This window comes from Nicotiana tabacum, chromosome 5 (assembly GCF_000715075.1).
Source record: "Nicotiana tabacum cultivar K326 chromosome 5, ASM71507v2, whole genome shotgun sequence".
In the NCBI taxonomy this organism is placed as follows: Eukaryota; Viridiplantae; Streptophyta; class Magnoliopsida; order Solanales; family Solanaceae; genus Nicotiana; species Nicotiana tabacum.
Window position 1 is genome coordinate 783,352 of NC_134084.1, and position 25,240 is coordinate 808,591.

The 25,240-nt window shown below is 38.5% G+C and overlaps 2 protein-coding genes across 5 annotated transcripts; one reads left to right on the forward strand and one right to left on the reverse strand.

The window, feature by feature from the left end:
• Positions 1-10,651: 10,651 nt before the first annotated feature.
• Positions 10,652-18,210, forward strand: LOC107812539 (uncharacterized). Of its 2 annotated transcripts, XM_016637682.2 has the most exons (9): positions 10,652-10,998; positions 11,086-11,138; positions 11,875-11,934; positions 12,082-12,159; positions 14,950-15,079; positions 15,379-15,431; positions 16,262-16,450; positions 17,842-18,037; positions 18,135-18,210. In XM_016637682.2, the coding sequence occupies exons 1-8, from the start codon at positions 10,746-10,748 to the stop codon at positions 17,986-17,988; spliced, it is 963 nt and encodes a 320-aa protein (XP_016493168.1). In that variant the 5' UTR covers positions 10,652-10,745; the 3' UTR covers positions 17,989-18,037; positions 18,135-18,210. The 2 variants fall into 2 exon arrangements, with proteins under 2 accessions (XP_016493168.1, XP_075109321.1); XM_075253220.1 differs by having other exon boundaries at positions 17,842-18,210.
• Positions 18,211-18,800: 590 nt separating this feature from the next.
• On the reverse strand, positions 18,801-24,777 carry LOC107812546 (probable aquaporin NIP5-1). Of its 3 annotated transcripts, none has more exons than XM_075252636.1 (5): positions 23,993-24,777; positions 22,214-22,312; positions 21,666-22,085; positions 20,969-21,030; positions 18,801-19,302 (listed from the first exon to the last, which is right to left on the reverse strand). In XM_075252636.1, exons 1-5 carry the CDS (start codon positions 24,203-24,205, stop codon positions 19,104-19,106), a joined length of 993 nt encoding a protein of 330 aa, XP_075108737.1. In that variant the 5' UTR covers positions 24,206-24,777; the 3' UTR covers positions 18,801-19,103. The 3 variants fall into 3 exon arrangements, with proteins under 3 accessions (XP_075108737.1, XP_016493176.1, NP_001312819.1); XM_016637690.2 differs by having other exon boundaries at positions 22,214-22,353; positions 23,993-24,130; NM_001325890.1 differs by lacking the exon at positions 22,214-22,312 and having other exon boundaries at positions 19,104-19,302; positions 23,993-24,205.
• Positions 24,778-25,240: the final 463 nt, after the last annotated feature.

Consider the following 25,240-nt stretch of genomic DNA (forward strand, 5'->3'; position numbering starts at 1 on the left):
AGCTTACCCGAAAACAGACGTCACCAGGAATTGAACAATAGAACCATATCTCCAACCTTAAACTCTTTGCCCCGAGCATATTTGTCGTAAAGGTACTTCATTTTGTCCTTGTACAAGGACGAGCTGGAGTAGGCATGGAATCTAAACTCATCGAGCTCATTAATTTGTTCAACCTGAAGATTTGCCGCAACATCCCATTCTAAGTTCAACTTCCTCAAATCCCATGGCCTTGTGCTCTAATTCCACCGAAAGATGGCAAGATTTCCCAAACACCAACCGATATGGAGACATACTAATCAGAGTTTTGTAAGCCGTCCGATAAGCCCAAAGAGCGTCATCCAACTTTTTCGACCAATCGGTCCTATTAGCATTGATAGCTTTAGACAAGATACTCTTAATTTCTCTGTTGGAGACTTCCACTTGGCCACTAGCTTGAGGATGATAGGGGGTTGAAACCTTATGACTGACACCGTACTTAGAAAGCAACGTATCGAAAGCCTTGTTGCAAAAGTGAGACCCCCCATCACTAATGATAGCACGATGAGTGCCAAACCTTGTGAAGATACTCTTTTTCAAAAATGCCACAACACTCCGGGCTTTATAGTTGGGCAAAGCCACGACTTCAACCCACTTTGAGACATAGTCCACCACCACGACAATGTAAGTGTTCCCACAAGAGCTCACAAAAGGACCCATGAAATCGATGCCCCAAACATCAAAAATATCCACTTCGAGAATTGTATTGAGGGGCATATCATGCCTTTTAGAAATTCCGCCGGCTCTTTGGCATTCATCACATCTCTTGACCATATCACCCGCATCTTTAAACAAGGTAGGCCAATAAAATCCGCAACTAAGCACTTTAGAAATGGTTCTCGCCCCGCCATGATGGCCACCATAGGGAGAGGAATGGCAAGGCTCCAAAATACCCAATTGTTCCTCCTCCGGGACACATCGTCGAATCACACCATTGGTGCAAATCTTAAACAAATATGGCTCGTCCCAATAAAAATCCAAGCTATCCCGCTTGAGCTTCTTCCTTTGGTTGGAATAGAGCTCACACGGGATGATTCCAGTAACAAGATAATTTGCGACATCGGCGAACCACGGGATTCCATTCATTGACACCGCAAGGAGTTGCTCATCGGGAAATGCATCGTTTATCTCAAGGCCGTCACAAGGCCTCCCCTCCTCTTCCAAACGAGATAAGTGGTCTGCCACTTGATTCTCACTCCCTTTTTGGTCAACAATTTCCAAATCAAACTCTTGGAGAAGCAATACCCATCTCATCAATCTTCCTTTGAGTCCTTCTTGGTCATCAAATACCTAAAAGCGACATGGTCAGTATGCACTATTACTTTGGCCCCCATAAGGTAAGGTCGGAACTTTTCCATAGCAAAAACAATAGCCAATAACTCCTTCTCGGTAACTGTGTAGTTCATTTGAGCCTCATTCATGGTCTTGCTTGCGTAGTACACCGGATGGAATATTTTGTTGATCCTGTGGCCCAAAACAGCCCCAATCGCAACGTCACTAGCATAGCACATGAGCTCAAAAGGCAAGTTCCAATTTGGTGTGGTAATGATGAGGGTAGAAGTCAACTCGAGCTTAAGAAGCTCGAATGCTTGCATACAACTCTCATCGAACAAGAACTTTGCATCTTTCTCTAGCAACTTGCACAACGGATTACCACTTTAGAAAAATCCTTTATGAACCTCCAGTAGAAACCCGCGTGCCCAAGGAAACTCCTCACCCCTTTGACAGAAGTAGGGGGAGGGAGCCTCGAAATAACCTCAATCTTGGCCTTATCAACTTCAATTCCTCGCTTCGAGATCTTGTGACCTAACACTATACCTTCTTCCACCATAAAATGACACTTTTCCCAATTGAGAACAAGGTTGGTGTCTTCACATCGGGCCAACACTCTATCTAAGTTTACCAAGCACTCCTCAAAAGAATCCCTAACCACGCTGAAATCATCCATGAAGACCTCCAAGATATCCTCCACCATGTCGGTGAAAATAGCCATCATGTAACGTTGGAAGGTCGCCGAAGCATTACACAATCCAAATGGCATTCTAGAGAAAGCGAATGTGCCATAAGGACATGTAAATGTGGTCTTCTCTTGGTCATCCGAGGCAATTAGAATTTGATTTTACCCCGATTAACCATCCAGAAAGCAATAGAAAGCCCGTCCCGCAAGACGATCAAGCATTTGGTCAAGGAATGGCAATGGGAAATGATCTTTTCTAGTCACCTTGTTCAGCTTCCAGTAATCCATACAAACTCTCCACCCGGTGACCGTTCTAGTGGGAATGAGCTCATTGTTGTCATTGGTCACCACGGTCATACCACCCTTCTTCGGCACACATTGCACCGGAGAAGTCCACGAACTGTCAGAAATAGGATAAACCACCCCAGCATCTAGCCACTTGATAACCTCTTTCTTTACCACCTCTTGCATCGCCTCATTTAGTCTTATTTGATTCTCCAAGGAAGGCCTTGCATTCTCCTCCAAAATGATCTTATACATGCAAAATGCGGGGCTTATACCCCGAATGTCGGCCAATGTCCATCCACTCACCTTTTTCCGCTTTTGAAGTACCGCCAAAGTGGCATCAACCTGCATGTTAGTTAAGCAAGACGAAAGAATAATAGGTAAAGTAGAATTTGAACCCAAGAATTCATACCTGAGGTGTGGAGGAAGTGGCTTCAACTCCAACACCGGTGGCTCCTCAATCAATGGCTTTGTTGGTGGAGTTTTGCGGTTTTCAAGATCCAAAGATAGCTTCCTAGGCTCATATGAATATGAACCCATACCATGCAATGCATTCACGCACTCCACTCTACTAGCATCATCATTGACATCCATATTAAGAAGAACGGCCTCAAGGTGATCTTCAACATGGATCATGGAACTTGTGTCATCCACTGTCACAACTGTGGCAATGTCCACAAATGAACACACCTCCGTGCTATTGGGTTATATCATTGATTTGCAAACATGGAATACCACCTTCTCATCCCCCACTCGGAAAGTCAACTCACTCGCTTCAACATCAACCAATGCATTCCCAGTAGCTAGGAAAGGTCTACCAAGAATAATCGGCACTTCAAAGTCTACCTCACAATCTAATATGACAAAGTCGGCCGACAATATAAACTTATCCACTCGGACAAGTACATCATCAATTATGCCCAAAGGTCGCTCCATCGATCGATCCGCCATTTGAAGTCTCATTGAGGTAGGTCGAGGTTGTCTAATTCCCAAAGTCTTGAAGACCGAGTACGACATCAAATTTATGCTAGCCCCCAAGTAACAAAGGGCCTTTGCAAAATTCGCACTCCCAATAGTGTAAGGAATGGTGAAAGCACCGGGATCTTCAAGCTTCGGGGCCATTGAATGCACTATAGCACTAACTTAGTGAGTCATCTTTATAGTCTCACAATTCATAGAACGCTTCTTTGTGACCAAGTCTTTCATGAATTTCACATAGCCCCGCATTTGTTCAAGTGCCTCCACTAATGGCACATTAATAGATAAGCTCTTCATCATATCAATGAACTTTTTAAACTGATTATCATTCTTCTGCTTTGCGAGCCTCTGAGGATAAGGTGGAGGTGGCCTTGGCAAAGTAGCCTTGGCTCTTGGCATAACCGGATCGGGCATGTCAATCACGTGTTCCCTAGACGGGTTCACGGCATCTTGAGTTTCTACCTCGGCCTCATCAATATCAATCCTCACATCATCATTCATATTCTCTTCAACTACATCTTCAACAACCAAAGGTACATTACCATCACGCAACTCAACATATTCATCCACAACTTGCTTTTGCTTTGAGGCATTCACATCACCGCCTCTCCCACTTCTTGTTGTAATAGTCATCACATGATTGTTATTCCCACCCTTCGGGTTCACTACCGTATCACTTGGTAGAGCACCCTTGGGACGAGTATTCAATGCTTGAGAGATTTGGCTTAATTGCACCTCCAAGTTCTGGATAAATATATTATGAGAAGCCAATTGGGCATCAGAATCTTGGTTCTTTTTCATCATTTGCTCGAACATGCTTTCAATTCTTCCCATATCACCTACGGAAGAACTAGGACCTTGAGAAGGGAAAGGGGTGGATTGCTCGGTTGTTGGTACATTGGGGGCCTTTGAAAGCCCATCACCTTGTTGCCTTGGTTTCCATTGTTGTTCCACCCGCCTTAATTGTTGTTGTTGCCCCAATTATTGTTATTACCATTCCAATTCCCTTGGTTGCCTTGATTACCCCAATTGTTGTTATTCCAATTGCCACCACCTTGTTGTTGATTGTTGTTATTCCAATTACCTCCGCCTTGTTGTTGATTGCCCCAATTTCCTTGAGGTAGCCATTGTTGGTTGGAAGAGTTGCTTCTATTGCCTTGATAGTTATTGACATATTGAACCTCTTCACTTTGGTTATCAAAACACTCATTTGAAAACCCACTACCATCATTGTCATATTGTTCACAATTCCCTTGAGATTATTGCCCTATTTGCCTTCTCTTAAGCATAGTGACACCTTCCATTGCGTTGACTTGGCGCGGATTTTGGATTTGTTGTAACTGCGCCTTCGCCAGTTGGTTCATAGTAGTAGTAAGCTTGGCAATAGCTTGACCATGATCGTGTAATTCCTTGTGCAAATGGATGACCGTGGGGTCACCTTGGGGCACATTTGCTCGGCTTTGCCATGCCGAAGAGGTGTCGGCCATTTCATCAAGTACATCACATGACTCTTGGTAAGAAAGTTTCACAAAGTTCCCTCCGGCCAATTGGTTCACAATGCATTGATTCGTGGTGTTGATGCCCCGATAAAAGGTTTGTTGAATCATAGCCTCGGTCATGTCGTTATTAAGGCACTCTTTCACCATTGTTCTATATCTTTCCCATATCTCGTGCAAAGGTTCCGTTGGCTCTTGCTTGAAGGCTAGAATTTCATCCCGAAGAGCTGCCATATGACTTGGAGAAAAGAACTTGGCAATAAATTTGTCCGCCAATTCATCCCATGTTGTAATAGAATGATTGGGGAGCCTTTCTAACCAATCCAATGCTTTACCCCGAAGAGAGAACGGGAAAAGCCTCAATCTCAACGCATCCTCGGACACGTTTGTCTGCTTGCTACCCCTAGCATGTATCCACGAACACCTTCAAGTACTTGTAGGCATTTTGATCGGAGGCGCCCGTGAAATACCCTCTTTGCTTGAGCAAGGTCAACATAACATTTGTGATTTGAAAGTTCCCCGCTCGGATTCGGGGAGGAACAATAGCACTAGCGTATCCTTGATTAGGTAAAACTCTAGGAGCCACTCTCGGCGGTGGAAGAGGAGGGTCTGGAATATTGTTGTTCTCATTTGCATTTACATTGGCATTTCGGCCTCTCTGTGGAACTTGAGGTAAGACCTCATCTTGTTCTAGATCCTCTACCTCTTCCCCCGCTATCACATTGCCGAGAGGGTCATTTGCATTAAGAGCCATTTGTACCTGATTGATCGACACAAACAAAATTAGTAAACAAGAAGGAAAGAGAAGCAAAACACAAAATTAAATAAACAGATAGTCAACACCGTAAGCTCCCTGGCAACGGTGCCAAAAAGTGATCGCTGCCAACTCGACGCTACACTAAGGTAGGAAGAGCGGGTCGCAATAGCTTTTACCCGATATGAGGGTCGGGATCGATTTCCTCAGGGAGCTAGTAGTGGAGTTGGATTGTCTGTCTAGCCTAGAGATGTGTTTGTACTCCTAATGTCACTTCAAACATTTTTGGGTTTTCGAATTATAACTATTTTTATAAAACTATTGATTAACACTAAATTATGCTACGAGAATATTGCTAAGTTGTATCTAGTGGGAAGAAGGGCACTAGGGTCGTGACACTACCTAGGTGGCTAATTGATGGGTAGATGTTACTAAGGTTCGATTGACATAATTGGGGCTTATGCTATAACCGTTGCACAATTTTACCCACTCTCACACCTCTCGGTAGAGAGAGTGATTTTGCCCAATTGACTCTCTCGAGACCAAATGGGTAGGCAAATTAGACCAAGCAACTAGGGTTCAAGTAGGGTAATTACTCTCTCGAGGTTTAACCCGTTAATTGGGACTATCATTTCTCATGAGTCCATCCCAATTCCTTGTTGGGTCAATTTTGGGGTCATAGACTCTCTTTTTCAAGAAGAATTAAACCCACAAAGCTTGAATCAGTATTTGCAACCACCAATTCTAGATTAAAACATAAAATCAACCCAAATAGCAAACATCCATAGTCAATCTAACACTAGATGGCAACACCCATCAATTACCCACACTAAGGTTGAGCCACAACCCTAGCTAATGGGTTTAGCTACTCATGCTAGGTAAAAAATTTGAAGAAATAGATGAAGAACTAAACATATTAATTAATTGCTAAAATTAAACTACAAGAATCTATCGTAAATGTAAAGTAAAAGTGCCAAAAATGGCTACAAATATCGTTCTCAGGAGCGCAGCTCACGTTTGAATACAAAAGATGACCTAAAAATGGTCAAATGTTCTATTTATACTAGGCTGAAAAAACTGGACAAAAATACCCCCGCGGGGTCAGTGCGGGTCGCACTAAATGGAGCGCGGCCGCACTGGGCTCTTTGACTTTGACTTTTGCTTCTCTGAACTTGGACTCCGCGGACCGCGTAGAATGGATTGCGATCGCGGACCGCATGGCATTGGCTTTGCAAACTTTCATCTCTCTGAATCTCATGACCACGGACCGCACAAAAGAGTAGTGCGGCCGCGGAGCATTCACCGCGGACCGCGAGATGTGTACCGCGGTCGCGTTACCTCTAGCCTGGTTTACCAACTCTCTGAACCACCTAGTGCGGCCGCATTCAACTTTGCGTGGTCCGCACTAGGCTTTCTTTCCTTAGATTTCTTGGTCTTTGATACTTGAGCAGGTTTCACTCCTTTTTGATCCGATCTTTGACATTTTGTCACTTTGTCGATCAAACCTGCAATCAAGCACAACCTGTGAGCCTTTTAGGACTATTTTGTAACAATATATGATCAAAGCATAGGCAAGTAAGGGCATAAAACATGTTAAAATCCTAACTTATCATATATCCACTTGTGGATTTTGAATCAGTTGAACCGGTGAACCAATTAGCATCACAATATCCCTTAATCACCGCAAGATACTTATTTTAGTGCAAAGCAAAGTCCTGGGTCTGTTCTAAATATCCCAAAACTAGTTTCATTTCCATCCAATGAGATTGACCTGGATTACGCGTGTATTTGCTCAATTTACTTATAGCACAAGCTATATGTGGCCGTGTACAATTCATGATATACATTAAACATCCCAACACATGAGCATAATCTAATTGTGATATGCTTTGGCCTTTGTTCTTTGCTAGCGCAAGATTCACGTCAATTGAAGTCTTTGCAACTTTAAAATCTAAGTGCTTGAATTTTTCGAGTACCGTTTTAATATAATGAGATTGTGACATGCCAGACCTTGAGGAATCTTATGGATCTTAATACCCATAATTAAATCGGCAACTCCCAAGTCCTTCATATCAAACTTGCTAGTTAGCATACGCTTAGTCGCATTTATGTTGGCAATGTCATTACTCATTATTAGCATATCATCCACATATAAGAAAACAATGACTATGTGATTTGGAACATTTTTAATGTACACACATTTATCACATTCATTTATCTTAAAATCATTTGACAACATTGTTTGGTCAAATTTCGCATGCCATTGTTTGAGTGTGTGTTTTAATCCGTAAAGGGACTTAACAAGTCTACATAATTTCTTTTCTTTACCTAGAACCACAAACCCTTCAGTTTTTTTTATGTAAATTTCTTCCTCCAAATCTCCATTTAAGAAGACCGTCATAACGTCCATTTGATGAATTTCAAGATCATAAACCGCAGCTAATACTACTAACGTTCGTATGGACGTAATTCTTGTAACTAGAGAGTATATATTAAAATAGTCAAGACCTTCTCGTTGTCTATACCCTTTAACCACAAATCTTGCCTTATATTTATCGATAGTGCCATCATCTTTTATTTTCCAATTAAAAATCCATTTAGAACCAAACGGTTTATTTCCAGGAGGAAGATCAACCAATTCCCATGTATGGTTGTTCAATGTAGATTCTATTTCACTATTGACTACCTCTTTCCAAAATAATGATTCCGAAGAAGACATAGCTTCTTTAAATATTGAGGCTTATTTTCCAATAAGAAAGTCCAAAATCTGGTCCAAATAAAGTAGATGTTCTTTGACGTTTACTATGTCTTGGATCTTCTTGATTAAACATACTATCTTTTATTTTTTCCCGAGGTCGTTTAGATCCTTCACCAATCGACTCACATTCTTTTTTATATGGATATATATTTTCGAAAAACTTAGCATTATCTGATTCTATAACCATATTATTATGAATGTCAGGATTTTCTGATTTATGAACCAGAAATCGATATGCTTTACTATTGGTCGCATATCCTATAAAAATACAATCAACGATTTTCGGTCATATTTTTACCTTTTTGGGTTTAGGAACTTGCATTTTTGCCAAATATCCCACATTTTAAACTAATTCAAGTTGGGCTTCCTTCCTTTCCATTTTTCATATGGAACGGATTGCGTTTTGCTATGGGGTACTCGATTTAGTATCCAGTTAGCCGTAAGAATGGCTTTGCCTCACAAGTTTTGTGGCAAACCAAAACTTATCAACAATGTGTTCATCATCTCATTTAATGAACGATTCTTTCTTTCCGCAATCACATTGGATTAGGGTGTGTAAGGGGCCATTGTTTAATGAATACTTCTATATTCTAAACATATTTCTTCAAAAGGAGATTCATATTCACCACCCCTATCACTTCTTATGATTTTCTTTTTAAGTTGCGTTTCAACTTTATTTTTGTATTGCTTGAATGCATCTATTGCTTCATCTTTACTATTAAGTAAGTAAACATAGCAATATTGAGTACTGTCATCAATAAAAGTTATAAAATACTTCTTTCCACTGCGAGATGATATTGACTTCATATTGCAAATATCTGTGTGAATTAAGTCTAAAGGATTTGAATTTCTTTCGACTGACTTATAAGGATGTTTAACATACTTAGATTCCACACATATTTGACATTTTGATTTGTCGAATTCAAACTTCGGCAATACTTCTAAATTAATTATTTTTTGCAAGGTTTTATAATTGACATGTCCCAAACGTATATGCCATATTTGACTCGAGTAAGTAAGAAGAAACTGAAATTTTATTATTCTCAACGTTCATTATGTTCAGTTTGAAAAGGCCCTCAGTGAGGTAACCTTTTCCTACAAACATCTCGTTCTTACTTATTACAACCTTATCAGATACAAAAATACACTTAAACTTGTTCTTAATGAGAAGTGCAGTAGAGACAAAGTTCTTTCTAATCTCAGGAATTGAAGGACGTTGTTCATAGTCACCACATTGTCAAAAGTCATTTTCAGAAATATCTTGCCACACCCTTCAATTTTGGCCGTTGCAAAATTTCTCATAGAAAGCGTCTCTTCGGGTCCAATGGGAGCATATATAGCAAAGGCTTCTCTAATAGTACAAACATGGCGAATGGCTCCAGAATCAATCCACCACTCCTTAGAAGTTCCCACCAGGTTGCATTCAGAAAGCATAGCACACAAGTCATCAATATCTTCGTGCTTTTCAACCATGTTTGCTTGACTCTTCTTCTTGTCTTTTCTTGGATCACGACAATCCGCAGATTTGTGTCCAGATTTCCCACAGTTTTAGCAATTTCCTTTGAACCGCTTCTTGCTTGGGTTGCTTTTTGGTCCAGAAGCCTTCTTCCTCTTTTTATTATTTTGAGGAGCACCCTCAACAATATTTGCTCCTATTATTGTTGAGTTTCCACGACCTTTCTTTTCAGCAGCTTTGTTGTCCTCTTCGATCCTCAACCGAACAATGAAATCTTCAAGCGAAATCTCGTTGCGTTTGTATTTCAAGCAATTTTTGAAGTCCTTCCACAAAGGAGGCAACTTCTCAATCATTGCTGCAACTTGGAATGCCTCATTTATGACAAGACCTTCAATGAAAATTTTATTAGTAATAATAGTATAATTAATACTTTAAGCATAAGTATTAATTCGACTTATATCTTCAACAAGGAGATCGTGAATAATCACTTGCAATTTCTGGCTTGGGTAATGATAGACTTGGTATCTACCATTTATAGTCCAAAAATTTTGCGGCAACAAATTTCTTCGACCCGACATCCTCAGTTTTTTATTTCTTTTCAATCGCAATCCACAGTTCCTTTGACGTCTCCACATTACTACAGACGTTATACAGATCGTCCTCCAGTCCGCTAAGAATGTAATTCGCACAAAAAATTAGAATACTTTCACGCCTCAGTCACGAGAAAGCGTTCCCATTCACTCTTTATTTTAAGTTAACCAAGGTTAAACCCAACAGCATGTATCACGATCATGAAGTTATATTTTGTCAATGATAAGATTTATGTATTATTGTAGTTTATTTAAAACTACAAGTGTTCACGATACATAAATGATTTGTAGTTAAGTTTGAGTGGTTAAGTGACAAATCTAATAATTTTGATTACCAAAAAAAGGAATATTTGGACTTCTCTCTTTATGAAAATGAAGTGATATTTTCACTCTCTCTTATCCGCAGCACACAGCCGTGAAATAAGGCGTCTCGAGATGAGCAGGCTTGCTGTATGCGGCCCTTCGGCGAGCCTATTACCCATTCAAAGCCCCTGCTCCTCTTCCAGTACCTCTATTTGCCATTGGGCTCCGCGTTTAAGGAGGAAGGCGCATTTGAGAAGAAAGGCGACAGTATTCTGCTCGGCAGATGAAGTGGATTTCAAGGTGCTCACCTCTGTCACAAGTAGTTATAATAACATAGTTATCCTCGACACTCCCGACTCACGTGTGCTGCTTCTTGACTCTTCCAGTATGTGAGATAGCATTTTGTCAAATGATTGTCATTCCGTGACTTAATGTTTTCTAAGGATTTTATGGCTTATTTTGCTGGGGACAGATAATGTGCATAGCATTCTTCACAAGGGAAAGAAATGGACTGATGCATATTGGGTATGCCATTGCTTCGTCTTCTTTTTATTGCCTTTTTATTAATATCTATATTCTTCTCATAGTTGTCTAATTCACACATTATTTAAATCAAAATGTGTGGTGAGCATGTGTGTGGACCCAATAACATGTACGGTAGACTGTATATAGCACTCCCTTGGGTACGGCCTTTCCCGCAGGCGCGGAGCTAGAGTGTCGGGAGAGGGTTCGGCCGAACCCAGTAATTTTGGTTTGAACCTGTATTTGTCTTTAAAAATCTATTAAATAGGTATAAATTATATTAATTTAGAATCAATAACTTAAAACGATTAGAATTCCGATTAGAATCCCGAACCCATAAGCTTGAAATCCTAGCTCTGCCTCTGCTTCCCCGGACCCTCGTGAATGCGGGATGCTTTGTGCACGTGCCTCCACTTTATTTGTTTAACTACTAGATGCTTCATAAAATAGTTATTTTGTTTATACTGCTCAGTTTTCTGAGTTTTGCGTTCAGATGATGTGAACCAGTGCACAATGTTCTTGTAAACATTTCAGGACATCACAAGACGAAAACAAATCCTATGTGCAGCTGAAAATAGCTGACTAATTTAGTCGATCCAGTATAGGCAGGCAACTTTCCGCAGAATTGTACATTTCTCTTGTATGGTTTATTGTTATTGATACTGAATGTTGACCTTACAATGCTTATGTAGTGCATTCAACTCCCTAATGTGGTACAATTTCTTCTATTTGATTACAGGATGAGTTTGCCACCTTGCCGGCCATTGTTCCAAGGGGTCCCATCGCTATTTTTGGCCTGGTAATTTAGGTTCTTTTAATGATTTTTGATTTTTGACAAAACATATCGCTAATACATCAACTTTTCTTAACAAATGCAAGTTTGAAATCTTACCGTCTCTATATGCGGGATTAAACTGATCTACAGCTACTTCCTGCTAATTTACAGGGGGGCGCAACTGCTGCACATTTGATGCTTGAACTATGGCCTTCTTTGCAGCTTGTTGGATGGGAGATAGATGAAATTGTAATAACCTTTCCTTATCATTTCCTAGCTTTTGTCTTTTATAGAGCATATTTATATTTTGATATTTCATATGCAATTTTTTCACTAGCATATCTTGAACCTTGGTGCATTGCAAGAAAGACAAAGAAAATATAAATCTAGAGGATTTCAATGCTATGATACTTGCTTATGTTTTTTTCATGAGTACCAAGTCATTCCAATTGATCCAAAAAAAAGAATTTGAGTACTGCGTCATTCACAACTTTCCAGAGTCTTGAATTAGTCTTATATTATTTTGTCAAGGAAACGCCTCTGTTACATCAGCTATTTTGTTGATAATCAAAACCATGGAAAGCAGAGAGGAAAGTGACATGAAAGCCTAACTTCATGCTTTTTTATTTGAATAAGAACCCTCTCCTTTACACTAAGATGCATCCTGTAGAGCCAGTAGCAAAAAGTGCAGAACTTATGGAAAACAATCTATGTACTATGCAGATATGGGCATAGGCATACCGCTCCATTCAAAAAGAGTAGAATGATATTGAAGTTTAGGCAATTACAAGAATTCTAAGTATTACGAGAACGATCTTTGGTTTGGGGAAAAAAGGTATGGATATGCATACTCTTTGCAACAAGCTTAGCCAATGAGAGTGACTTGTTTAACCTCCTTGTTGTAGTCAATAAAAGGACACTTCATAGGGTCTGTGACTTGGCAATGGTGAGCATCAATCAACGGAACACTAAAGGCCTTAGCTTTTGCGAATTAATATTTCCAAAACCAAAACAGGAAATATAAGAATAAAATTATTTCCTTGGGTAGACATTAGAATACGACCAGAGGCAGGATAAAGAAAATCATTGCTATCAGTTTGAAATTCAAAATTTTAACAGGTCTGTAGTAACTTTCCAGCAGATTCACCAAGTGTGGCAATTGAAACTGATCTCTATTGTATTTAGGAGTTGAACTTTTACAAAATCATATGAGCATGTGTTGCATACTAGAAATTGCTTTGGGGTTTATATCCATTTTTGGCAGCTCTTGTCATTCGTCAAGCTACTTGATGCCATTCAGTTTTAATTTTTTCTTCTCTAACTTATGTGGAAGTTATGTAGTGATTTTAGTAACTGAAAGTTGCATGGAGCTCCAGAGTTGATTGTCATATAAATGACACAGACCTCTAGTGATTCGTGTTACACATCTCTGAGGAGGAAATTATGCCTAGAACCGCCTCTAATTTAGAGTCACAACATATGATGAATTAGAAAATACCTAGTGACACCCTTGAAAATACATGTGCATTTATGGTGCTTCTGTACTTCAAAAGAGCACCAAAAGAAAAAGAAAAAAAAAAAAAGATTCAAAGTTTGTTGGAGTTTTAAGTTCAAAGCGCAACTAAAGCATGAACTTTGATGAAAATATTACAAAGGAAGAAATACATGTGTAATGCATGAATAATTTATTTTCTCCAGTGCATGAACAGATTACTAACAAAAACAACAATAATATTGAAAGGGAACTTTTAAAACCGCTCTCACTAAGTGAAATGCTTATTGTCCAATGTCACCCTCTTCAACATAGAATCCATGGTCGATGATGCACATGTTTTATCGCCTTGGTGCCTGCACGAAAGAGCCTCTAAGCGAGTGGAGCATCAAGCCTGTCTTGCTCCTAGTTTGAGGAATTTAGCACTCCTCAGCAGCAATACTGGTCGTTCGTAATTTATCTGCTGGATTTTAACCTTTTACAAATTTCCGTGCAGCCTGTTTTGCACCTAGTTTGAGGAATTTAGCACTCAGAAGCAGTATTGGTTTTTCGTCATTTATTTGTTGGGTTTTAATCTTTTAGAAATTCCGTGCATTTTATGTCGTTGAATTCTTGATTGAGGCTAGGCTACTGACATGTGCTAGTGCAGAAAATATACCTATGGCAAAAGAAATTGCACAAGTTATGAAAATTTTAGAATTCATTGGGACTAGAAAAGGGAAAAGAAGAAGAGACAAAACTCTTATTTGAAGTTTGTTGGTTAAAAACATAGTACTAGAGAGCTGTTTATATAGGAGTTTTTACTTTTTCGTAACATGAAAAAGAAAGCTTCCTAATTCGTAGGATTCTAATTATTATGACATAGTCATTAAGTTTACTTTATATTTTTTCTTATTATTTTGACTTTCAACATTCCCCTTAAAATCAAGATGGTGAAGCAACTTTAGTTCGCCCATTTCTAAGATAAGAAATATTAAAATCGGAACAGTAAACAATCGTCCAGATAGTGTCGTTAGAATATAAACAATCACCAGAAAGAATCTACTCTCAATCATTGAAGAAATGTGCTGTTGGACAAATCTCCTTGATATCATTGAACTAGCTTGAACTGGTGGCCAAGCAACAATTGGAAAAGTCACCAGAACAGTGATCGGAAAAATTTCTGGAAAAGTTGTAGGAAATAGTGACCATACAAGTGGTGCGGTCAAAATATCTAATTTGGAATTGCCACCTGAAAGAGGTAGTGCACCGCAGGAACAGCCACCAGAATACAAAATTTTAAATTATTCTCTTTATTCTCAATAATAACATGATCATCTAGAATGTTTTACACAATATTCTTAATCTTTCATACATATTTAGTTCGGAATTTTTTGTTTTAGAAATTGATCCAATAACTTGGAGTTCAAGGAGTTTAATACTGTTGAGAAAAAGGAGCTTAATAATGTCATCTGACATTTAAAACTGAATTATTCAAGTCATTGTCCAATTCACCATGTTTGATTTGTGAAAATGAGTTACAAAATGTTTTTTCTCATTCATTCCAGTTGATTGAAAAAGCAAGAGAATATCTTGGGCTCTCTGATCTGGAGAAACATAATGAAGGTGGCGGTGTATTGGAAGTTCATATTGGAGATGTATTTTCTCCATCTGTTACTATTCCTGGAGGTTATGCAGGTATATCACTGCCTTAATCAAATGGAAGAATTTAAGAATGTAACCCCTAGTCAACCTTTTAATTGCTTTATGATGGAAGGGAAGTTCTTATCCTCCAGTAAATGATTGTTCTTCCATCTGGTTCCTGCACTTGAAGCGTTTGAAATAATTTTCTTCTGTGGAAGCCTCTTCCCTGATTTATCAACTTTTAACTTGTTTTGCTATGCATAAGAAGTGAGCATTTGAAATATTGACATTGAAACATTCTGGGTTTGACTTCTATCCAGTGTTTACTTAATTCTCCAAAATGATAATTTCAGGTATAATAGTTGATTTGTTTTCTGATGGAAAGGTTTTGCCCCAACTGCAAGAGGTATGCTCAAGTGCACAATTTTGATAGTCATGCATTTTGTAGTATTGCTATCTTTACAGTACAATGCTTGCTTATCTTCTCATAAACTAATGTTGTTGATAATAGTATCTCTTTTTTGGAATAATCTCATGTTGATTTTCTTTTTGGCTGCTAATAGAGTTGATATTTGAGTCAATCCTTTGGCACCCAATTGGGAGTGTGGTATTCTGGATAAGTACCTTTTCTGGTAGTTATTTAGAGAAGTACTTTATAAATTCTATAGTAGCATTTCATTGTACCATTATTTTACAAAGTACTTTGTGTTTAATATACAAATTAACTATTTAAATATTCGCTTTGATTTGTCCGGTACCTGTGTCGTTGAGATAGCAGGTGCCCGGTGAAATAGTCGAGGTGCGCACAAGCTTGCCTCAACACCACATTATCAAAAAATAAAAAATCGCTTTGATTTGGTAGTGGGGCAAATTGTCAAATAGTACCTAAATATTAACCAACAGAAGTTTCATAAGCTCCAAATTTGAGCATTTGCCGTACTCATTTGTTGAAAGCTCTACTAGAGATATACACTTTCAACATTTACCAAACACTAGACAAAGGTTCATTTCATGTTGAAAGTGCTAATTTCTCAAGTGCACCTGCAGTGCGACCAGATTGAGTGTGACCTGCAGATCTACTCTCATTTTAATTGAAGTATTAAGTTGCTGGTACTCTTAATTCACCTGCGTGTGCTTTTTTGATTCATAAAATTCACCCTTGTGCATCTATTGATGTCTGGTTCCTGGTGGTAGATTTCTAGGATCTAATGCATTTGTTTCGGCTTTCCTTGACAGGTCACAACTTGGTTGGAGATGAATAAGATGTTGATGCCCAATGGTCGGCTCATGGTGAATTGTGGTGCTGCTACCAAAGAATGGTCTAATACTTCTTCTGAAATGATCCAACCAGAAATTTCCGAAAAGGATGATCCTAGGGAACTAAACGCAACTATCAACGCATTATGCAAGGCATTTCCTGGGCAGGTAGTGTAATTGAATTCCATTTATCTTCCTTAAAGCAGGACGCACATGAAGGCGTGAAGCTTCATCGAGTTATAGGAGCATCTGGAAGAACCAAAGTTTGTAGCTCTTTATTTTCTCAGTAAAAGCAGTATAAATTTTTGTGGCCGCTCTTGGTTTACTAGCTGCCTTTATGTCATTCTTCTTTTAAAAGGTTACCTAGGGTTATGCAACTATGAAAGCAATACTTTAATCCAGTGAATCATGGAGGCTTTTGGAAAGTAATCTCAGCCATTTATAATTCAAAAGTGCCTTTATCAAGATATGCAATTTAATAGAGAAATCATGTTTAGTAATTATGACATACTCTATGTCCTATTTTTAGATATGTAGAGGGGTTGCTCTGATTGTAAGCAACCTCCACTTCCAACCAAGAGGTTGTGAGTTCGAGTCTCCCCAAGAGCAAGGTGAGAAATTCTTGGAGGGAAGGATCCCGAGGGTCTATTTGGAAACAGCCTCTCTACCCCAGGGTAGGGGTAAGGTCTGCGTACACACTACCCTCCCCAGACCCCACTAAATGGGATTATACTGGGTTGTTGTTGTCTATGTCCTATTTATTTTACACAGTGACTTGACTTAGAGATTAAAACATTTTGGTTCACTCGAAAGAAATCAGTTGGTAGATGAAAGTTGAGCGAGTTTGTGAAAATAGTATGGTACATATAATATTCAGAAATTCATCAACAACAACAACAACAAAAACCCCAGTATATTCCCACAAGTGGGGTCTGGGGAGGGTGGTGTGTACGCAGACCTTACCCCTACCTAGTGAAGGTAGAGAGGTTGTTTCCAATACACCCTCGGCTTTGAAAGAGAATTTTCAGAAATTCATCAAACAGCACAAACAATATGGGAGTTTGGTCTTGACCAACTGTTACCATTATCTGTGCACCAGATAGATGGTTTCAGGCACCAAACCCCTGTATCTTTGGTCACGGCACCAGTCCCATCATAATTAACAATGATCACTTGAAACAGCTGTACTGTCTTGAAAAGTTGTCCATCTTTTAGAAGGAATTCTTGACTTTACAAGTTGATCAAGGTATACCGATATGGATGCAATGTAATGGTGTACTCTGTAAATGTGTGATAAATGTCTAGAAATGTGCAATTGCATGGTGCGATATTGCTGGGAATGAGCTTAGGAAAAGGCAGGACTGGTGATTCTGTTTAGTTTATGATAGCTTGCCATGAAACCATTCAGAGGGTTTCAGTGACATTACAATTTCATGGCATATAAATTTTGTTATTTGCTGTGTGCACATTAAGAATATTCTGGTCTTTTGAATGCCACTATGCATTTGGCTCTCTGTCTTGACCTGCTATGACTGATAGTTTATTATCTGAAATGGCAGGTAAGCTGGAAAAAGTTGCCAAAGAGAGCAGGAGAAAATTTTCTTGCGCTGACAGGACCATTACCAGATTTGGCTATTTGGTCTGCTCGTTTCCCGGATCAATTAAGCTCAAGTGTCAAAGAATGGAGAAGTTGCATGCCTTCGTGATTTTTGACATTGGAACTTGATTAAGCTGTCCTTCGTGCCAATAGAAAAGGTCCTTTGCAGCCCCCCGCCCCATTCCCTATTTTCAGCTAGATTCCAAATTTCCAGTAGGTGGGCTGTTTTAACAAATACTATGTCTTCCCGTATAGGAGATCTTCCTTTCCCGGTTTTTATTTTCGTGTAAGTGACTCTTTTATCAGAAGGAAAGCAAAGGGATGCAACCTGTATATATTGGCCCACAGGCAACCATCAGACACTACCTAGTCACCCTTAATCCCTCTGTGAGTAGCCTGTTTCTATCTTGATTTGCAGTAGTCTCCAATCTCTTCAGCTCTCCCTTATGCGTATTAGTATTACGTTATGATTATTACTGAGAGTTTCAACTCTGCTAAAGTTAGGATATACTTTGAGTTGTGACTACGCCATTACCAATCGTGGAACTAGGTGTTCACTCCTCTTGGTAGGCTTCAATCATATAGTTATCTTTATCAAAGTTTGTGATGGTTTAAAACATGAATTGTGCATGCTTAATTCATAGGCAGGCGGTTTTGAAAAATAATTCAGGCAAGATCATTGTTTTTTCAATTTTGGCGGAGAAGAAACTAATGTCTCCTGAAATATAGTTGCAGAAGCGTGTGAGATCTCATCTAAAAGTTTAACCTGTTAGAGATATCATACTTTTATTTACTTAATTATAACACTGTTGAATTGGATTCACACTCATGTGGAGTGCATATTTTTGCTACGACTTTGTGTTTATAAAGTGATGGCTGCTAATATAAGCATTTTGATGCTTAAACATTGTGACAAGATCATAAACAAGTAGCAGCTCAGAAAGCTTCTTATTACCATCACACATTATAACGTAGCAAAGTTTCACACACAGCAAACCATAAGAAAAGGAAAAAGGCTCGCAGACCACAAGCGAATATCAGCCCCTTCCTCAAGTCATCCACACACAGCGTATGAGGAGAAAGAGTACCAAATGCAACTGTAAATTGTTTTTGGTAGTGAGACTGGAAGTCACATTTTCCGAGTCTCCACCTTTATTTTCAAGCACGCAATAGTACAATAAGATAAGCTATTAGAAGTTGGAGCAACATCCTTCCTTCAGCAGGCTAGCGGCGGAAGCTCCTAACCTGGCGTGGTGTCTCAGAACTGTCATCTCCTCGAAGTTTGACGAGCGTATAAACAGCTGCCCCTGCAAGAGCCCCCAGAGTTGGAGCCACTATGTATATCCACAATGACTTGTAATTTCCTGCTGCAACGGCTGGCCCCAAAGTTCTTACTGGATTCATGGAAGCACCACTTGATGGCCTGCTTATTCCAATGTTTCAAAAACACAAAAGGAGTTACTGGAGCTGCTTTGGCAAAGTCTAAGTTATAAGCCTAGCTGAGAATTCTTTACTCATAAGCCTAGCTGAGAATTCTTTACTCGCTGTGCTAGGCATGAAAAGCACAATTGGAGTAAGAGCACTTAGCTCTCTACTTACTGTTTACTTATTTACGGTTGGTTCTGTGCAACATTTTTGTAAGTGAAGAAAGGGCATCAGAATGAAGTTTCTTCCCCAATGCAAGAGCTCATACGATAATACCCGGCGGTTTGTTTGGTAGCTAACCCATATATTAGTAGTTTAGTACTAAGTAGATTTAGTTGATAGATTTAAGTAAACTGTAAAAGCTAAATACTTGGGTGTTGTGACTCAGTGGTGAAGCCAGAAAAGCCAATAAGGGTGTTCAAAATTGTCAGTGAGCTATGCAAGAGTGTGCGAAATCTATATTTTGATCAATAACAAGTAATATTTTATCATGTACACGGTATAACTTTTCGGCGAAGGTCACACATAGCTTCGACCTTGTGAGTATGATGGAGGATTCCATATCAGTACCTTCGGGGATAAAAGATGGCATTTATTTTTTAAGAAAGAAGATGCAACAGAAGCAAGTCCATGTGAGGTACTGTTTTAGCTAGGGAAGGAAATGGTGTTGCAGATGCTTTGGCCAAATTTAGAGGAAATTTGTAAGTCCCACTTGTAACTAAACTGTATTACACAGTCCAGAACCTTCCTAGAGAAGCTAATGGTCCCTTCATGATGGATAAGATGCAGCTCCCAACATTTAGAACTAGGCAGATCAAGGAAAGGGTTGTACGTAATGTTTTGTAAGTTGATCATATTACATCTCACCTGTAGTATTACGGAGAAGTCATACTTAGGCATTTTTTGGCCTTCAACTCCTACTGTATGTGGCCTTGATAGGAAGGTATGGGAATTGAGAATTAGGGTAGAAGGTTAGCAAGTAGTCGAGCATATTTCTGTTCTATACCGGGAGTACTAGGGTTAATTTGGTAGTGTCTTGTTCTTAGATTGCTAGTATTACATATGATACTGTCCTACTATCTTCTACTTCGGCTTCCTAGTATTTTGCTGTTACTGTTTGTTGCTATTGATTTCTTCCATCTATCTTCTGGTTCTTAGATTGTTGTTATTATCTTTTTTGGCATTTGTTGTTGATATGGCTTGTTTCTATTGTTTCTTTTTATTTTTCTTGAGGTGAGGATCTATCGAAAACAGCTTCTTTACCTTCCCAGGATAAGGATCAGGATAAGGATAGGGATAAGGTCTGCTAGACCCAACTTGTAAGATTTTACTGAGTTTGTTGTTGTTGTTGCAACTCCTAGTGAACATATTAGGAATAGGAGTTGACACAGTTTGTATTACGGGAGGCAATACTTTAATCTCTACGTTAGAATCTAAGACAATTTCTAAGTTAGTTACTAAAGTTAGTTGGCCATATTTTTTACATAATTCAGCCTGTCCAATTGATGACAGTCAGGATTTGAGGAGGAAAGCTGGCATTCCAGGGGCCTCCTTAATATTTCACTTTTTGGTTATTAAGCAACTCAAGCAAGCTTACATTAAAAAAAAAAAAAGTATAGTAATAAATAAATAAAGAACACTTGGGTGTTGAGATATTTACTTACCCAGCCACTAGAATATTGAGCATGACTGTAGCTCCAACTGCAATGCCCGCCAACTCTCCCACCTATTTAATATTAAGATTTGTATCGTCAGAAAAAAGAAAACCAAAGGAATATGTATTTATTAGAATAGGAAGAGGAAGGAAAGAAGAAAAAACAAAAAGTTCATGCAATCTTGCCAAGTATAGTCTTTCTCGACTAGACCATTGAAGTAATTATCCTAGCTCTCTTTGTCAGATGGATTCTAGGTATCTATTTTTTTAATATTTATTTGTGTGTGAACCTCTAAATTGATCTCAAAGGAGGTAACAGATCTTTCTAGATTTCGATCTTGTAATTGAATCAATATCAATGATATTACACCTCCTTCTCGTTTGATCGAAGGGGAACCTTGGAGCAATGGTAAGGTTGTTTCCGTGTGTGACCTATAGGTTACGAGTTTGAGTCATGGAAGTAGTCACTAACACTTGCATTAGGGTAGACTGTCTACATCACCCACTTCAGGTACAGCTCTTCCTCGGACCTTGCGTAAACGCGGGATGCTTAGTGCACCGGGCTGCCCTACTCGTTTGATCGTCTTTAATAAACTATAGTCTAATATGTATGTAAAAGGACAACTATGTTAACATAATTAACATGCTACGTCTATACTATGTGGTATGCATGGAGTGAAGCCAAGACAAGTTAAGTTGGTCCATACCGCGCGGGTGTCGGTAGCAACAGCAGTGACAACAAAAAGGAGATTGAATGTGATGAGGAATTCGAGAGCAAAAGCCTGGCCAGTGTTTACAGAAGGAACAGTAACGCCACCAGACATGAAAGGATGAAAAACACCCTTGAGAGCAAAAGAAGCACAAACTGATGCTGAAACCTGCGCTGCAACATAGGCCGGCACTTGAACCCACGGAAAATGACGAAGTGCTGCAAATGCAATGGTGAGCGACGGATTAAGATGTGCTCCAGAAATATGGCCCGTCGACAGAATCACGATCATAACGGCCAGCCCAGAGCAAGCTGCATTTCCGATTAGAGATTCGGCTCCGTTGTACTTTTGGTTCACAATTGGCCCGGCTGTTGCAGCAAATATAAGGATAAATGTTCCCACGAACTCTGCTCCCAACTGTATCAACACAGACGTTTTTACACTTTAGGGTATGACAATTAGTTTTATAACAACAACAACAACAACAACCCAGTATAATCTCACTTAGTGGGGTCTGGGGAGGGTAGTGTGTACGCAGACCTTACCCCTACTCTGGGGTAGAGAGGCTGTTTCCAAATAGACCCTCGGCATCCTTCCCTCCAAGAACTTCTCACCTTGCTCTTGGGTAGACTGGAACTCACAACCTCTTGGTTGGAAGTGGACGTTGGAAGTATGACAATTAGTTCTATAAATGCAACAAAATAACAATGAAGGACTTATATTTTAGAATTCAGAACTTGCAAGTTGAACTACTAAAACAGTGACCATCGGTTTGTAATCTATTGGCACCACAAAAACCTACTAAATTTTAGAATTCAGATTGAAATTTCCACTTTCTTGAGAAGAATCTTGCATGCGCTCAATTAGGGCAATACAAACCGAACCAAAAAACGGCATCAAATCGAAAAGTCAAACCAACCCGATTAAAAAACCCGATTAGGTTTAGTTTGGTATTGCGTAAAAAAATTCGAACCAAACTGACATATAAATATATAATCTTTATATATACTTTTAAGATTTTATATAGAATTAATTTCTTTAAAAAAATATCTAGAAATATTTGAGATTCTCTTGCGGGATATAATATTTAATAAAATATGAAGTGCTTCATATTTATTAACCTTATATAATATGTTGTATGATCGCGTTCTTATCAAGTGTTACTGAAATGTGTGAATCTCTTTGTTCTTCCATAATCATACGTCAAGATCTATTAAATTCTTATATCTTTTTTGAATTTGAAGTGGTTATTATTATTTAGGTATCATATTGATTTTTATGTTTAATTATTAAATTCGGTTAACCTTGAAAGTGTACATCAACAAAAAATTATTGTCATACGACTAAAATAATAACTATCATGTGTTACTAAGTAAATTCTTCCGTAAGAATATTTAATAGATAATATGTTTATCAATTTTTTAATTTTTACTAAACATATATTTACTAATCAAAAATTTAACAAAATAAGATTGAAATAATATTTAAGTAACAAAAAACCCGAAAAACCCGCCAAAACCGAACCACTAGTAGTTGGTTTGGTTCTGTATGTATACCCCTACTCTCAATATAAAAAGGGAAAGAAAAAAAAAAAAAGAGGAGAAGAACGGACACATGAAAGCGATGTTTAATGTGCTGTAAATCAAATTCCCAATTAAGACTTTGACTGAATAAAGTAATTTTTTACTTAAGACTATAGCACATTTCATACCCGTGAGAGATGAGTTTGTCCTTTAAGTTTTCCTCGTTTTATTCGCTTATTTTTGTACTTAAATATTATATAGTCTTTCACCACAAAAGGAGTATTGGTAACTAGAAAAAAACGAGTCTTGATATGCATTTTTGAGTTTAACAAAAGGATATTAATCTGAGTTTAATAAATTTATCTTGTGACATAATCATGCTTCTAATGGTTTATTAAGTACCCAATGATCTACCTAACTCCCTAATTTTTCTAACCAAAACTTATTATTAGCCAGGTATTCTAAGTGGACCAACAATTAAATTAATGAAAATCTAAAAGCATAGAAAAAAAAATAATAATCAATATCACTAGAATTGATCTTAAAAAGAGATGCAAATATCTTAAAGAAAAATATAATATGACAACATTCTAGCAATTGAGATACTGGGCAAAAGCAGGTACAATTGACACAACCATTGGACCTTGACATATGAAATGTCAAATGCAAATTAATTGCGTGCACAGATAGTCGTTTCCAGTGATATTATTTAGAAATTAGCCCGTAATTATTTTATCGTAAAAATTTTAAATTAAAAATTTCAATTGCAGCATAATTCAGAATATTTTTTAGAGTGTGTACCTTGCGAGTGAGGGAGACATCTGGTGCGGGGAAGTCGGAAAGACACGTGTGAGGAGTGCCCCATGTTGGAGCATCCAAAGGCAAGCACTTGCATCGGGGCATTGACTTTCGATCATAATTAGACCCCATTGAGTCCACTCGAATCGACGAGAATAGCGGCGTTGGTGTCCCCGGCGTTGCCGGCGCCGATACTGGTGATTCAAATTCCGGCATCTCCGATCCTTTTCCTTTCTTTTTTTTTTTTGTTTTTTTTTTTTTTTTTTTTTTGGTTTTTTGGAAAGAGAGATAAGCTAGGTTTCTTTCAATGGAGAAGTATTACATGATTTTTTGGCTTTTTTAAATGTTTAGCTACACGATATTCAGTTTAACAGCCAGATCGTTTGATCCTCAGAATAATCAGAATCCGGCAGCAAACATAACAAATGGAAAAAAAAGTTTTTTTTTTATTTTCTTTTTTGTGGTGGGAACAAGAAGCTAGGAGAAAAAAGTTACATGCTTTATAGGTTTTTATAATTGTGCCACTAAGGAATACAAGAACTGAAGCTATCCAGCTTAACTATATATGCACTAATTAAGATGATGGCGAAACCTTGAGCATATATAGGATCTGAATTACAGTACAAAACAAGAAACCAGTACGATGACTAACTCAGACTGCTTAATGAATAAATTGAAGAGGATCCAACTTTTGATAGTAACAGACAAAAAAGATAAAGAAGAAGAAGAAATAGATTAACGAAACAGTGGAAACAAGAACCAGAAATGATTTTAGGCAAGGACAGGCAGTGGGTTATATGTTTTGGGTAATGGCATATGTAATCTACGACATATTATATACACACACTGCTTTAGACAAGAGGGGTTGCCATGATGGTAAGCAACCCCACTTCCAATTGAGAGGTTGTGAGTTCGAGTCTCCCCAAGAGCAAGGTAGGAAGTTCTTGGAGGGAAGGATGCCGGGGGTCTATTTGGAAACAGTCTCGAGCAAGGTGGGAAGTTCTTAGAGGGAAGGATGCCGGGGTCTATTTGAAAACAGTCTCTCTACCCTTAGCTATAAAGTAAATAAATTACTCCTACAGTAGTAAAAGGAAGCCGACAATCTTATGACAGAGACAAGAAGAGAGAGATAGAAAAGTCAATGCTTACATTGCTAAACTGACAGGGCGGTATGATAAATAAGTATAACAGCAAAGACTATCAACACTTTTTCTCCTTAATTATTATTACTTTTTTTTTTTTTCGCACAAT

What these genes read in the sequence shown, in the direction of transcription:
- LOC107812546 (XM_075252636.1), bottom strand. Translation starts at nt 24,205, where the DNA reads ATGCCGGAATTTGAATCACCAGTATCGGCGCCGGCAACGCCGGGGACA. An exon ending in ATGTCTCCCTCACTCGCAAG is followed by an intron (nt 22,313 to 23,992) that starts GTACACACTCTA and finishes TCCAACCAAGAG; the next exon opens with GTTGTGAGTTCCAGTCTACC. An exon ending in CTCTCTACCCCAGAGTAGGG is followed by an intron (nt 22,086 to 22,213) that starts GTAAGGTCTGCG and finishes GTGTTGATACAG; the next exon opens with TTGGGAGCAGAGTTCGTGGG.
- LOC107812539 (XM_075253220.1), top strand. Translation starts at nt 10,746, where the DNA reads ATGAGCAGGCTTGCTGTATGCGGCCCTTCGGCGAGCCTATTACCCATT. An exon ending in GCTGCTTCTTGACTCTTCCA is followed by an intron (nt 10,999 to 11,085) that starts GTATGTGAGATA and finishes TGCTGGGGACAG; the next exon opens with ATAATGTGCATAGCATTCTT. An exon ending in GCAAGGCATTTCCTGGGCAG is followed by an intron (nt 16,451 to 17,841) that starts GTAGTGTAATTG and finishes CTGAAATGGCAG; the next exon opens with GTAAGCTGGAAAAAGTTGCC.